The sequence below is a fragment of the Lampris incognitus genome, chromosome 7 (assembly GCF_029633865.1).
Source record: "Lampris incognitus isolate fLamInc1 chromosome 7, fLamInc1.hap2, whole genome shotgun sequence".
Lineage (NCBI taxonomy): Eukaryota > Metazoa > Chordata > Actinopteri > Lampriformes > Lampridae > Lampris > Lampris incognitus.
In genome coordinates this window covers 55,522,532-55,534,823 of record NC_079217.1, presented here as the reverse complement: position 1 = coordinate 55,534,823, position 12,292 = coordinate 55,522,532, and the positions used below count along the sequence as shown (strand labels likewise).

Sequence of the window (12,292 nt, the reverse complement as noted above, 5' to 3'; positions counted from 1 at the left end):
CACACACACAAGAATAGACATCTAATGTGCATTCCGAAAACCGAAAATGAACATGACCCAGCATGGATAGAAAATTTAAAAATTCGCCAACTAATCATTAAAAAAAAAAAATCTCAACTTTTTTTTTAAGCAGTCCAGCTGCCCAACAAACACTGACACCACTCAGCTCTACATCTCACCAGGCTGACCCTCCACCTCACACCTCTGGAACCTCCGTAGCAGATCACACAACACATAGGACATTTGTCCTATCGAGGGAGCGCAAAACACTGCATCAGCAAGTGACCGACCAGAAGAGGCGCTAGTGCAGCGACCAGGACACATACCCACATCCAGCTTCCCACCCACAGACATGGCCCAATTGTGTCTGTAGGGACGCCCGACCAAGTCGGAGGTAACATGGGGATTCGAACCAACGATCCCCATGTTGGTGGGCAATGGAATAGACCACTATGCTACCTGGATGCCCAAGGAGGGTTATGGTTGGTGTAGACAACCAGAGTCACCACACCAAACCCTACATACACCTTTAAATGTATGAGCGCAAGCACCTCTTTTTCAGTTACAGGATAGTTAAATCAGTAGACGTTGAACATTTTTTGAAAGATAACTGACAGGCCGATCAGCTCCTTCCTTCCCCTTATTCAAAGGGTAAACGAACAAGTAAATCTACTGAACGTCAAAGAGGATCATCCATGCCATGTACCATCTTACCTCCAGCATCCAGTTAATTTGCTAACTGCTAATTTGCTCAAAATTACTTTCACATTTTCCGTCAACCTTTCTCCAGTCACACCAGTGGGGTGGTGTTTGCCAGGATTTCAGAGCTGTTCCTTTCTCCGTCTAGCAGGTGTGGGTTCAGGCGGGCCATGCAGAAACCCATCCACAACAAGACTAACGGCAGAATTACAAGGTCATGCTTTATAATGGGTAGCTGTAAAAAGTGATTAATAAATGAGCAATAGGGCACTTGTAAACTCTTACAACACACTTGCTAACTTTAGTAGATGGCTTAAGATAATGATAGCCATCTCACAGCTTTTGAATAATTGTTAATGTGCTGCATGAGCTTGTAAGTACCCTATTACTAATTCTCATAGTTATTCATTAATTAATCATAATTTACACTATTAATCATAATTTACAACTACTCATTATAACGTGTGGGCAATTAAAACAACTGAGCTTAGTCCCAACTGCAGGCCAGCAGTGCTGCTATAGCTAGCTGTGTGTAATCCAGGGAGCGTGAAGTCAGCCCAACCACAGAGTAATTAGTACATAAAACTAAATACCCAAACTCAACCCTCGTCTCCAAGCAGTGATTTGTATGGGTTATTTACTCAGTATAAACGGGCTGTGCTAGAAACCAGCGACCCTACAGATACCACAAGACATGTCACCCGATCGAATGCTTTACGCAACCATGCTAGCATAAATAAAGCAAATCCCCAAAAGACTCCAAATAAAACAATAGCCACCCCAACCATTTACTTACCATGTACCAGAAAATCAGCTCTTACCTACAAACCTACCGGAACATACACAGGATGCAAGACAAACTTACAAACCATGGACAACTAGTGCTCTATCCCCAGCATCTACTAAAACAGAGGAATCAGTAAGACAGAAAAATAGGTTCGTGTGGCATACTCCCAAACAAATATCCCAGAACAAATGCAACTTGATTGATCGATTGATTGAATAAATGTTTGCATCAGTGTCAAACAAATACGCACTCGGGCAAATTTTCAGAGCTAACTGAAAGATTTATTTTTCAACCAAATTCACAAAAGTATGGAAATCAGAAACATCGATGGTGAGTGATGACTGCACTGTGGGACTGATGTATTGTGCAAAAAAATGAAACCCAGAGCGAAAGCCAAACCAAGATGTAATGGATGCCAGGGTGATTAACTGTGTGCATATACGCCTTCACAATAAGACTATTTATCACAACGCCAACGTTTTGGAAAAAAGGAATCAATATCCCTGCGATGGTGTCCAAACAGTTTGTCTCTAATTGCTGGTGAAAAACAGATTAGTCTTGGTCTTTCTGATTTAGAACTTTGGACGCTACAAGTCCATAAGTACAGATTTAGATAGAACTGTCAAAGACCATACGAGTACCATATGTGGATTCAGTTTGAGCACGGGCAACGGTTTTCCAGTTGGAAGCCTCCCTGAGCGCTCTGTTGGACGTTCCCGTGCAGTTAAAAACAGGAACAGTTCAATTTTGCTTTAATCTACTGTCATTTCATTTACAGGTTAGCAGAAGACTGTCATACAGTAGCATCCAAAGGTCATGTTGGGTTAAGGGGATCTTTGAGGGGGTCTTTGGGACAACATCACCGCTCCAATTAACATCTTGATAACTTTGTGAACATTGATTTGATAAGGCCTAACTGTCCTCGGTATACAAATGGAAAGATTAAAAACTACTGGACTGTAAAGTAAGCCCTAACCGCTGCTTACCTCTCTCACAGCGTACACCATGATATCCAGGCTTACAAAAACAGGTTCCTGTTTTAGGATCGCAGCCAGTGGAAAGTTCTTGAACACAGTCACATTCCTTGGAACAGCCGGCACCATGGGTCCACCTGGGACACGCTGTGGGAAGTTCGAGGCAACAAACCCAGTAAGAACAGAAATACAGCATTAGTTACACTACACTTTAAGCCTCAGCATTTGGGCAATAAGCATGACTGGATTTGAGAGAGGAACATCTAAGCAGAAGGTGACACTGCTGCTGCTGCTAATGATTATGTAGATGAAGATGACTGTCATCATGATGATTCGTGCTAGTTATATCACAGATTTAGAATGAATTTCTCGCATTTGTGTACATCAAAAGATTGGAAGGAATTGACGGTGTCATGCAAACCGATTAAGATATAACACGGCATTTCTGAAATAGCCACTGCAGGTTTGAAGACGATGAAATTGCATCAAATTTGCCAGGATTGTTCCTCCTCAAGCAAAAAACTATGACACAATTGAAGTCCACTCCACCCTGTCCCGCCTGAGATTGGTTTTTTTGTTGGGTGCAGCTGCAGTCTCCGGTTACACCCTCTCCACCCTCTCTGAATGTGCAGCAACAGGACATAACAGACAGCTGTGAGATTGTCTCACATCGTCTCATTATGCAAACTTAACTCGGTCTTAAAACAGTGGCGTGCCTTCCAGTGACTGGAGAAATTGCCTTGAGCATCAAAAACAATTAAGACTTGTCACCATGTCCATCCGTCGCCTCAGGAGCAATCCTAAAACACTTGCAGATGTCAACGTGGTGACAGAAGAGCTGAAGAACCTTTATTATAAGAGACTGTTGCCGATTGAGAAATACTATTCCTTCCATCAGTTTCACACTCCTGGCTATGAAGATGCAGACTTTGATAACAAACCCATGATACTGGTGATGGGTCAGTACTCAACAGGGAAGACAACTCTCATCAGGTTAGTATCACAAGTTTACATAATCCCTTTTATGGGCAGTCTTAGGTGTTCTTCAGATAATTTAATGATCGGAGGCATTTTTGCATATACATGCAGCCTAATTCAAAAAGTGCCTTATGCTTTTGGTGGTGTCGGAGGTGATGGATGTGTATGTGTGTCTATATGTGTGCACGAGTGTGTGTGTGTGTGTGTGTGTGTGTGTGTGTCCCTCTTCAGGTATCTCATAGAACAAGATTTTCCTGGTTGCAGAGTTGGACCAGAGCCAACCACAGACTGTTTTACTGCAATTATGCAAGGAGAGACAGAAGGAATAATTCCAGGGAATGCCCTTTCAGTGGATCCAAGGAAGCCCTTCCGCAACCTCAATTCCTTTGGAAATGCCTTTCTTAACAGGTTTTGTGATATGAGTGTGTATGTGTGTGTGTGTGTGAGAGAGAGAGAGAGAGAGAGAGAGAGAGAGAGAGAGAGAGAGAGAGAGAGAGAGAGAGAGAGCGACAGAGACATAGACAGAGACAAATGAATAAAAAAAATTATCAAACTGATTTCATTATTATGCATTCAACTTTCCATTTTTGCATTTGATTTTTATTTTTGAACTGACTTGCAACATATTCTTTTTTTCAGATAAATATCATCTAACATCAATGCAAAGCCCTGGTTGATACTGACATACAGACCGAGCAGCTTTGTCGCCCATGCTAAGTACAGCTGGCATATTAATGTGTGTTGTATATTGAGGTATACATCATCTCTCCCAACAGGTTTCAGTGTGCTCAGCTGCCAAATCAGATACTAGAAAACATCAGCATTATCGACACACCAGGCATTTTAACTGCTGCTAAGAGACAATTGAGTCGAGGTGAGATATGAAAGACTAAAAAAAAAAAAGGGCCCGGATTTCTTCTCGTTGTTTAAAATGTTAACAGAACCGATTTTAGTTTTAAAGAACAAAACATATGTCTGCATGACACAACGTGCATTTTAGCTGACATAAAGAGTCAAAGTGAACTAAAATTAACCTTTTTTTATAGTAAGGGCATATGGAGAAAAAAAATATTTCAGCCCAACATAAATCATACCCTCCAAGCCAGAAACAGATTATATGAAATAACTTGACAGCGGGTTGGATGTGAGACATAAGTCAGAGGGCAGGGTTTGCTTTACTTTTGTGGATGCATTAATCGATGGGTGCAACCCAAAAGTGGCTTGAAAAGCTATGAAGGCCACTGGGATGTATACACACTCCTCTAACTCTCAAGGCACTGAGACTTGCCACATGACATATGGAGATAATGAAAACCCTGTGTTCTGATCCCACATCACCAGGATATGACTTCCCAGCAGTGCTGCGCTGGTTTGCGGAGCGTGTGGACCGGATCATCCTCTTGTTTGATGCACATAAGCTCGAGTTTTCTGATGAGCTCACTCGGGCCTTCGGAGCCCTGCGTGGCTATGAGGACAAGCTGCGAGTCGTCCTGAACAAGGCGGACAGTGTGGACTCTCAGCAGCTCATGCGAGTATATGGCGCTCTCATGTGGTCGCTGGGGAAAGTGTTTCGGACTCCAGAGATCCTGAGGGTCTACACTGGCTCCTTCTGGTCGGAGCCGCGGCGGATGTGTGACCACTATCAGCTGATAGAGCTGGAGGAAGAGGATCTGCTGTCTGACATAAGAAATCTGCCCCGCAACACCGCCGTACGGAGGCTGAACGACCTGGTCAAGAGGGCACGCTCAGTCAGGGTGAGAGATCATTTAAACAAGGCAGTAATTCAACATTGTTGTTTACCGTCTTTCAATGCTGTTACAGCAGCATGAATTCAGATATTGTCATAACGTGACGCAGAGTTTTGTTACCTAAATTAAAGTTAACAAGAATCTATTACCTAAAATTTACCACAAAATGAGGTCTGAAATATTTAAAGGAGTTTTTGAAAACTGATTTTGGTTTGATGTTATTCTTAACTTTAGCAAACAGGTCAATGTGATGAACCTCAGTTAGATTCTTAAATACGATATTTTTGCATATGTCGGTTGATACTGTGATAATGATATTTTCCATATTGCCCAAGCACTATTTCAAACTGAATTAAATTGTCACATATAAAATTTACATTGTGGCGGACACTAGGGGCTATGCCTCTCACCCAGCAGGACTGTGAGCTGGGGGCGTGGTTTACGTTCCCGGGCTCGCCGGTGCAGGTTGTTCCTGCTGCAGTTGGTTTTTGGAGTTGAGGAATAAACATCAAACTCGCCTTGGTCTCCTGTGTTTTTCCTCATTCCTGCCACGATGGTGACCCCGAATTGAACATTGTTTGGAGCAGAAGAGGAGTGTGAATCCACTTCGGCCATGCCGCCCCAACTCTCACAGCCGGCCGTTCTCGCCGCGGCTGTTCTGGCAGAGCGACCCGGCCTCGTGGTTCCAGCATGTCGAGGCACTGTTCCACCTGCGTGGAATCTCCGCGGACGACTCCAGATACTATTTGGTCGTCGCTGCGCTGGACCAGCAGTCCACACGCCGGGCCATGCAGCTGTTGTGCACCCCTCCGCAACACGATAAATACGTCGCCCTCAAACATCTTCTGCTCCGGAGGTACAGCCTATCCGCCGCAGAGAGGGCAGATAGAATCCTTTCCCTATCCGGTTTGGGCGACGGGACGGCTGTGGATCTCATGGACAATATGCTGTCGCTGCTAGGCTCAGACGAAGGTGGGTTCATTTTCCCGCACGTTTTCCTGCGCCAGCTCCCGTGTCCCGCACGTTTTCCTGCGCCAGCTCCCGTGTCCTGTGCGCGCAGCTTTGGCTAACTCCCCGTGTCTGGCCGCTGGTGACTGCCAAGGTTTGGCTGAGGAGGCCGATCGGGTCTTGCTGGCTACCAGACGGTTCTCTGTGCAGAGTGTAGCATCGGGGCCTCTGCAGCCGACGTCGGAGGACGTGAACCCGGCAGTGGTGGCTGAAGTGACTGCCCAGAGACGGCGCAGGAGAGGCCTCTGTTTCTTCCACCAGCGATTCGGCGGCAAGGCGGGGCGCTGCGTCCCTCCGTGCACATTTGAGGTGCCAGGAAACTCCAGGGCCAGCGCTCAGTAGCAGCTGTGGGCGCTGGCGGACGTAGTGAGCTGCTCTTCATTAAGGACACGATGTCAGGAAGACGGTTTCTGGTGGACTCAGGCTCGCAAAAGAGCCTACTCCCTCCTGCTAAGACAGACAGGTCGGTCGAAGGCGGCGGCCCACAGTTAAGTGCAGCTAACGGTTCGTCCATTGCAACGTTTGGCACAAGGTTGGTGACTGTTTGCTTCCACGGGCGCCATTTTGAGTGGGACTTTGTAGTCGCCGCCATTACTGTTCCTATTATCGGCGCGGATTTTCTGTGTGCTAATGGTCTGCTGGTTGATGTCGCAAACCGCCGTTTAATTGATGCTGTGTCTTTTGCTACTGTTCCGTGCGAGACAGGGGGAGCCGGGCCGTTAACACTTGCTAACTTTTTAGCATTAGGTTATGTTTTTCAGTGTTTGCTGGCGGATTTTCCATCGGTGACTACACCTGCCTTTTCCACCGCGGTTATTAAACACGGGGTAGAACATTTCATTCCCACTCTGGGACCGCCAGTTTTTGAGCGCGCGCGGCGCCTCGATGCGGTAAAATTGGCTATAGCTAAGGAGGAGTTCACCATCATGGAGCGTCTGGGTATAGTGAGGCGTTCCAACAGCCCGTGGGCAAAGCCGCTTCACATGGTGCCCAAGGCGGATGGGTCGTGGCGGCCTTGCGGCGATTTTCGCCGCCTGAACAACGTCACCGCCAATGACCGCTATCCCATCCCAAACATACAAGACTTTTCCATACGCCTGGCAGGTACCACTATCTTCTCTAAGGTGGACCTGGTGCGCGGCTATTATCAGGTTCCCTTGCGCAGAGGACGTGTCCAAGACCGCAGTGATCACCCCGTTTGGGCTTTTTGAGTTCATGCGCATGCCTTTTGGCTTGAAGGGGGCAGCGCAAACCTTTCAGAGGCTGATGGACTCGGTGTTGCGTGACCTTGCATTCGTGTTCGTTTATCTCGACGACATATTAGTGGCCAGTCCGTCAGCTGAAGAGCACCTGGCGTACCTGAAACAGGTTTTCCGTCGTCTGGACGAACACAGCCTGATAGTCAACCCGGCCAAATGTCAGTTTGGACTGCCGGTGATTGACTTCTTGGGTCACCGCATTTCGCCGCAAGGCGCGGTCCCGTTGCCTTCTAAGGTGCAAGCGGTGGCGGAATTTCCCCGCCCAGTCTCTGTTAAGGCATTGCAGGAATTCTTGGGCATGGTGAATTTCTATAACCGTTTCCTCCCTCGCGCTGCCCACCTCCTTCAGCCACTTTATGAAGCCCTGCGGCTTAAGACGGCTAACGACCCTGTCGACTGGACTCCCGAACGGGTCCAGGCCTTTGACGGAGCTAAGTGCGCCCTGGCTAACGCTGCCCTCCTCGCCCATCCCACACCCACGGCGTCCATAGCTTTAACAACCGATGCGTCTGACATAGCCGTGGGGGCTGTGGTTGAACAGCGTGTGGCGAATGCGTGGCAGCCACTCACATTTTTTAGCCGCAAACTGCGGGATAGCGAGCGCAAGTACAGCGTTTTTGACCGGGAGTTGTTGGCACTGCACCTTGCAACCCGGCATTTCCGCTTCCTGCTGGAGGGTCGCCCATTCACAGCTTATGTAGATCATAAGCCGCTGACTTTTGCCATCTCCAAGGTGACTGAGCCGTGGTCTGCTCGTCAACAGCGCCACCTAGCGGCGATCTCCGAGTTCACAACGGACATTCAGCATGTGGCCGGGAAGTCCAACCCTGCTGCTGATTGTCTGTCGCGTGTGCTTGTGTGTCCTGTGCACCTTGGTGTGGATTTCTCCGTTATGGCTGCCGACCAGCCCAGCGACCCGGACATCCTTGCCCTTAGGTCAACGCGTACCGGTCTCAAGCTAGAGGACGTTGTGATGCAGGAAGGCAGTCCTGCCCTCCTCTGCGATGTCTCCACCGGCCGTCCCCGCCCCGTTGTTCCAGTGGCCTGGCGCCGTCGAGTTTTCGATTCGATTCACTCCCTCTCGCACCCTGGAGTTCGGGCGTCGGTGAAGTTGGTCGGTTCCAAGTTCGTCTGGCCTGGCCTCCGCAAGGACGTCAAGGGGTGGGCAGCTGCATGTGTAGCGTGCCAGCGCGCTAAGGTCCACCAGCACACTAAATCGCCCCTCGAACCGTTTCCGATCCCGGCCAGATGTTTCGACCACGTGCATGTGGACCTGGTGGGCCCTCTACCTTCTTCACAGGGTTTTACGCACCTGCTCACAATGGTAGATCGGACCACCAGGTGGCCAGAGGCTGTCTCTCTATCCTCCACAACATCCTAGGATGTTGCACGCGCTTTTCTTTCGTCCTGGGTCGCCCGTTTCGGCACTCCGTCAGATATCACCTCAGACAAGGGCCCCCAGTTCGTGTCAGAGCTCTGGTCGGCACTTGCGCAATCCTTGGGTGTGCAGGTACACCACACTACCGCATATCACCCTCAGGCTAATGGCTTTTGTGAACGTTTTCACCAGTTGCTCAAGGCGGCGCTGCGCGCTGCGCTCTCAGATGGTAACTGGGTGGATCGTTTACCTTGGGTTATGCTCGGGTTGCGTTCGGCTCCTAAGGAGGACCTCGATGCGTCACCCACTGAGCTGGTGCTCGGTCAGCCGCTCCGCGTCCCTGGGGAATTTTTGCCTGGGAGTTCCGCTCCTCCACCCCGTCCGGCCGTTTATCCTTTTTTGTCCAACAGCACTCGGGTTCCAGGCCCCGTTCACCACTGTTTTCCGCGGTCGTTCGTGCCTGCGGAGCTCATGTCGGCTCGTTTTGTTACGGCATAATGCTCACCGCTCGCCCCTCCAACCCCCATACGATGGCCCATTTCGGGTTCTTGAGACGGGTCCTAAGGGTTTTGTGCTAGATATGGGTGGGCGTAGGGAGCATGTCACGCTTGATAGGCTTAAACCGGCGAACAGGGTGGCAGGCAAAGTTGTGTTTCCGGCCCAGGTTCCCCGTCGGGGTCGTCCTCCTTCCAGGACCCCGGCAGTGTCTTCACGGGTTCAGCGTTCTGCTTCTCAGCCGACTTTGGACTGTGTTTCACCTACTGTTTTGGCTGAGGGACGGCGCAGCCGTTATGGCAGGCTGCTTAAGCCTCTAGTGAGACACTAATTTTCTTTCCAGGAGTCCCTTCTGAGTGTTCGGGGGGGGGGGGCTGTGTGGCGGACACTAGGGGCTATGCCTCTCACCCAGCAGGACTGTGAGCTGGGGGCGTGGTTTACGTTCCCGGGCTCGCTGGTGCAGGGTTGTTCCTGCTGCAGTTGGTTTTTGGAGTTGAGGAATAAACATCAAACTCGCCTTGGTCTCCTGTGTTTTTCCTCATTCCTGCCACAACATCACATTTAACTGCAAGATCACATATTCATTGCCTGTAAAAAAAAAATCACATACATTCTCATTGGACTTGTGTATTAAGCATTGCAAAATGAAACGCTCACAGTTCTGTTCCATAGTTTTGGTAAAAACTATCATATGAAGTTGGAATGGTGCTACTAGTGTAGTAATGCAAGTCCTGTTTAAACTGCATTTATCCTAAGTGCCTTTGTCCTCCCCCTAGGCTCATGCCCATATTATCAGCTACCTAAAGCAGGAGATGCCAACCATATTTTGCAAAGAAACAAAGAAGCACAGCCTGATCTATCAGCTTCCTGTGATCTTCACCAAGATCCAGCAGCAACATCGTGTCCCAGCTGGTGACTTCCCTGAGTGTGCCAAGATGCAGGTTGGCCACTACCTTTCATTTAATGCATTCACTTAATATTTGAAAAAGTTGCACGCTGAAATAATCAGACAATAATTGACACTTATATAAAAAGATCAGTGCTCATTAAGGGGGGGGTGTAATTTCCAACTTTTTGACAAATTGACAAAACCAGTGTATGAAATTCGCCTGTGACATTTTTTTCTCCAAAGATTGTTTGGTTGTACTAAGTCATTTGGTTTCCAGCAAGTCACTATTCTGATTGGCTGGCAGTACTGCTGGCCCCGCCCCCCCTTTGAGAGAAACAATAGCTGGTCAGCCAGAAGCTACCTTGCTCCAAGCATGGGCTGCTTCATGCAAACACAGCTTAACTGTTCCCAGTGGGAATATACTCCGAGGGGGAATTCTAAATGGCTTGTTAAAATTGTGCTATTTGGTCACATAAAACAGCTGGTGAAACAGAGATGTTATTTAATAGCTGTGAAAGCATGAAAATGTTACTTCTCACTGACAGCAAAATCCACCCCAAGACTAGACAAATCCTTCCTTCCATAATACCCCACCTTTAAAAGCTATTACAGTGGTTAGGCCAATCTGCTTAATTCATAGCCGTATATTTTTATCTTCACCTCCATTTGCAGGAGCGCCTTCTGGGACAAGATTTCACTAAGTTCAAGAAGCTCAAGCCAAGCCTCATGGCATCGTTAGACAAATTGCTCAGCACCGACATAGCAAAGCTGATGCCCTTGCTTCAACAACAAGACCTGAGGGACAAATCCCTACCCGGGATGCTGGATGGGGACTTTCTAGGAACTTTCAAGCCAGCGTGTTACAAGCAAGATCCTTTCAAGGAAGTCTCCAAAGCGGAGGAATGCGGTGAAAAATACCCAGATGGGTGGGTGGTGGAGAAGTACAAGCCGAAATATGACGAGATTTTTTACAGCCTCTGTCCGAGCGAAGGAAAACTGAATGGCACCAAGGTGAGAGAGTGGATGGTGAGCACCAATCTGCCCAGCTCTGTGCTTGCCCACATCTGGAGGTTGTCTGACGTGGACTGTGACGGCATGCTGGACAATGAGGAGTTTGCCTTGGCCATATACCTCATCGAGGGAAAACTGGAGGGCTACTGGCTCCCCCGAGAGCTGCCCTCTCACCTGGTGCCGCCTTCAAAACAGCTATGTGAAGACGATGATGAAGTGTAAACATGACTTCAAGAAAAAAATGTGAAAGTGTTTCCATCCAATAATTTTACAGTAACATACCAATAAGTTCAAGATTTGTATCTATTATTTATAGCATAATTTGTAATATTACTACTGTACAAATAAAAATACTGTGATCATATTCTAAAAAAAAAGGGAGAGCGCACACAATCGTTTAATAATATGCAACAAAGTGACCGTGTTAGTGTAGCTGAGATGGTGTCATTGATTGATTGGTTGATTGATTGATATATGATTAGGCGTCATTCATATATCTAATCCTCACTTATTATTGTAAACATTTCTTAAGATGTGAACGTTTTGCTCAACTCTTTATCCCTGAACCTCACATGTGCCCTACAGAGATTACAGACAATGAGAATTTCTCATGTTCCTATTTAGAGAAACAATTGTTGTCCTTCACTGATAAAACATGAGTTTACAACAGTCACAACAGATGGTAAGTCTGGTTTAGTATTTACGAATTAAAATGTGAATAACCTTTAACATGCAGGATATCTGTACCAGTTACATTTAAATGTGAATATGTTTTGAAGTACTCTTAGGAGTATACTGCTACAGCTGAATAAAGTTATGTACAGAAATATCTCCACCCATCACTATCATCAGCAATTTGAATTGTGAAAATTTTAATTGTAAAATTTGAATTTGAATTGTAAAAAATTAAATTGTAAAATTTGAATTTGAATTGTTAAAATTGTTAAAAAAAAGCAGGAATTTGAATTGTATCCTGCATGCATTAAGCAATCACTTCAAATATATAGTATTCAACTCCTGAGCTTTGGAGAGTCCAAAATATATCACAGTTAATATAGTATCATCA

General features: G+C 47.0%; 2 protein-coding genes across 2 annotated transcripts in view; one reads left to right on the top strand and one right to left on the bottom strand.

Annotated features, from left to right (window-relative positions):
• The window catches only part of megf6 (multiple EGF like domains 6), a 206,303-nt gene that overhangs the window by 44,955 nt on the left and 149,056 nt on the right, over positions 1-12,292 (bottom strand). Inside the window, exon 17 of the mRNA XM_056282899.1 lies at positions 2,473-2,607. Within this exon, the coding sequence (XP_056138874.1) occupies positions 2,473-2,607 (135 nt within the window). The remainder of the gene's footprint in view (positions 1-2,472; positions 2,608-12,292) is intronic.
• On the top strand, positions 3,233-12,232 carry LOC130115409 (EH domain-containing protein 2-like). The gene is made up of 6 exons (XM_056283051.1): positions 3,233-3,453; positions 3,670-3,846; positions 4,215-4,312; positions 4,780-5,192; positions 10,103-10,267; positions 10,888-12,232. The coding sequence occupies exons 1-6, from the start codon at positions 3,233-3,235 to the stop codon at positions 11,446-11,448; spliced, it is 1,635 nt and encodes a 544-aa protein (XP_056139026.1). The 3' UTR covers positions 11,449-12,232.

Coding starts and splice junctions, on each gene's coding strand:
- LOC130115409 (XM_056283051.1), top strand. CDS start 3,233: ATGTCCATCCGTCGCCTCAGGAGCAATCCTAAAACACTTGCAGATGTC. Junction 5,193..10,102: donor AGAGGGCACGCTCAGTCAGG/GTGAGAGATCAT, acceptor TCCTCCCCCTAG/GCTCATGCCCATATTATCAG. Junction 10,268..10,887: donor CTGAGTGTGCCAAGATGCAG/GTTGGCCACTAC, acceptor CTCCATTTGCAG/GAGCGCCTTCTGGGACAAGA.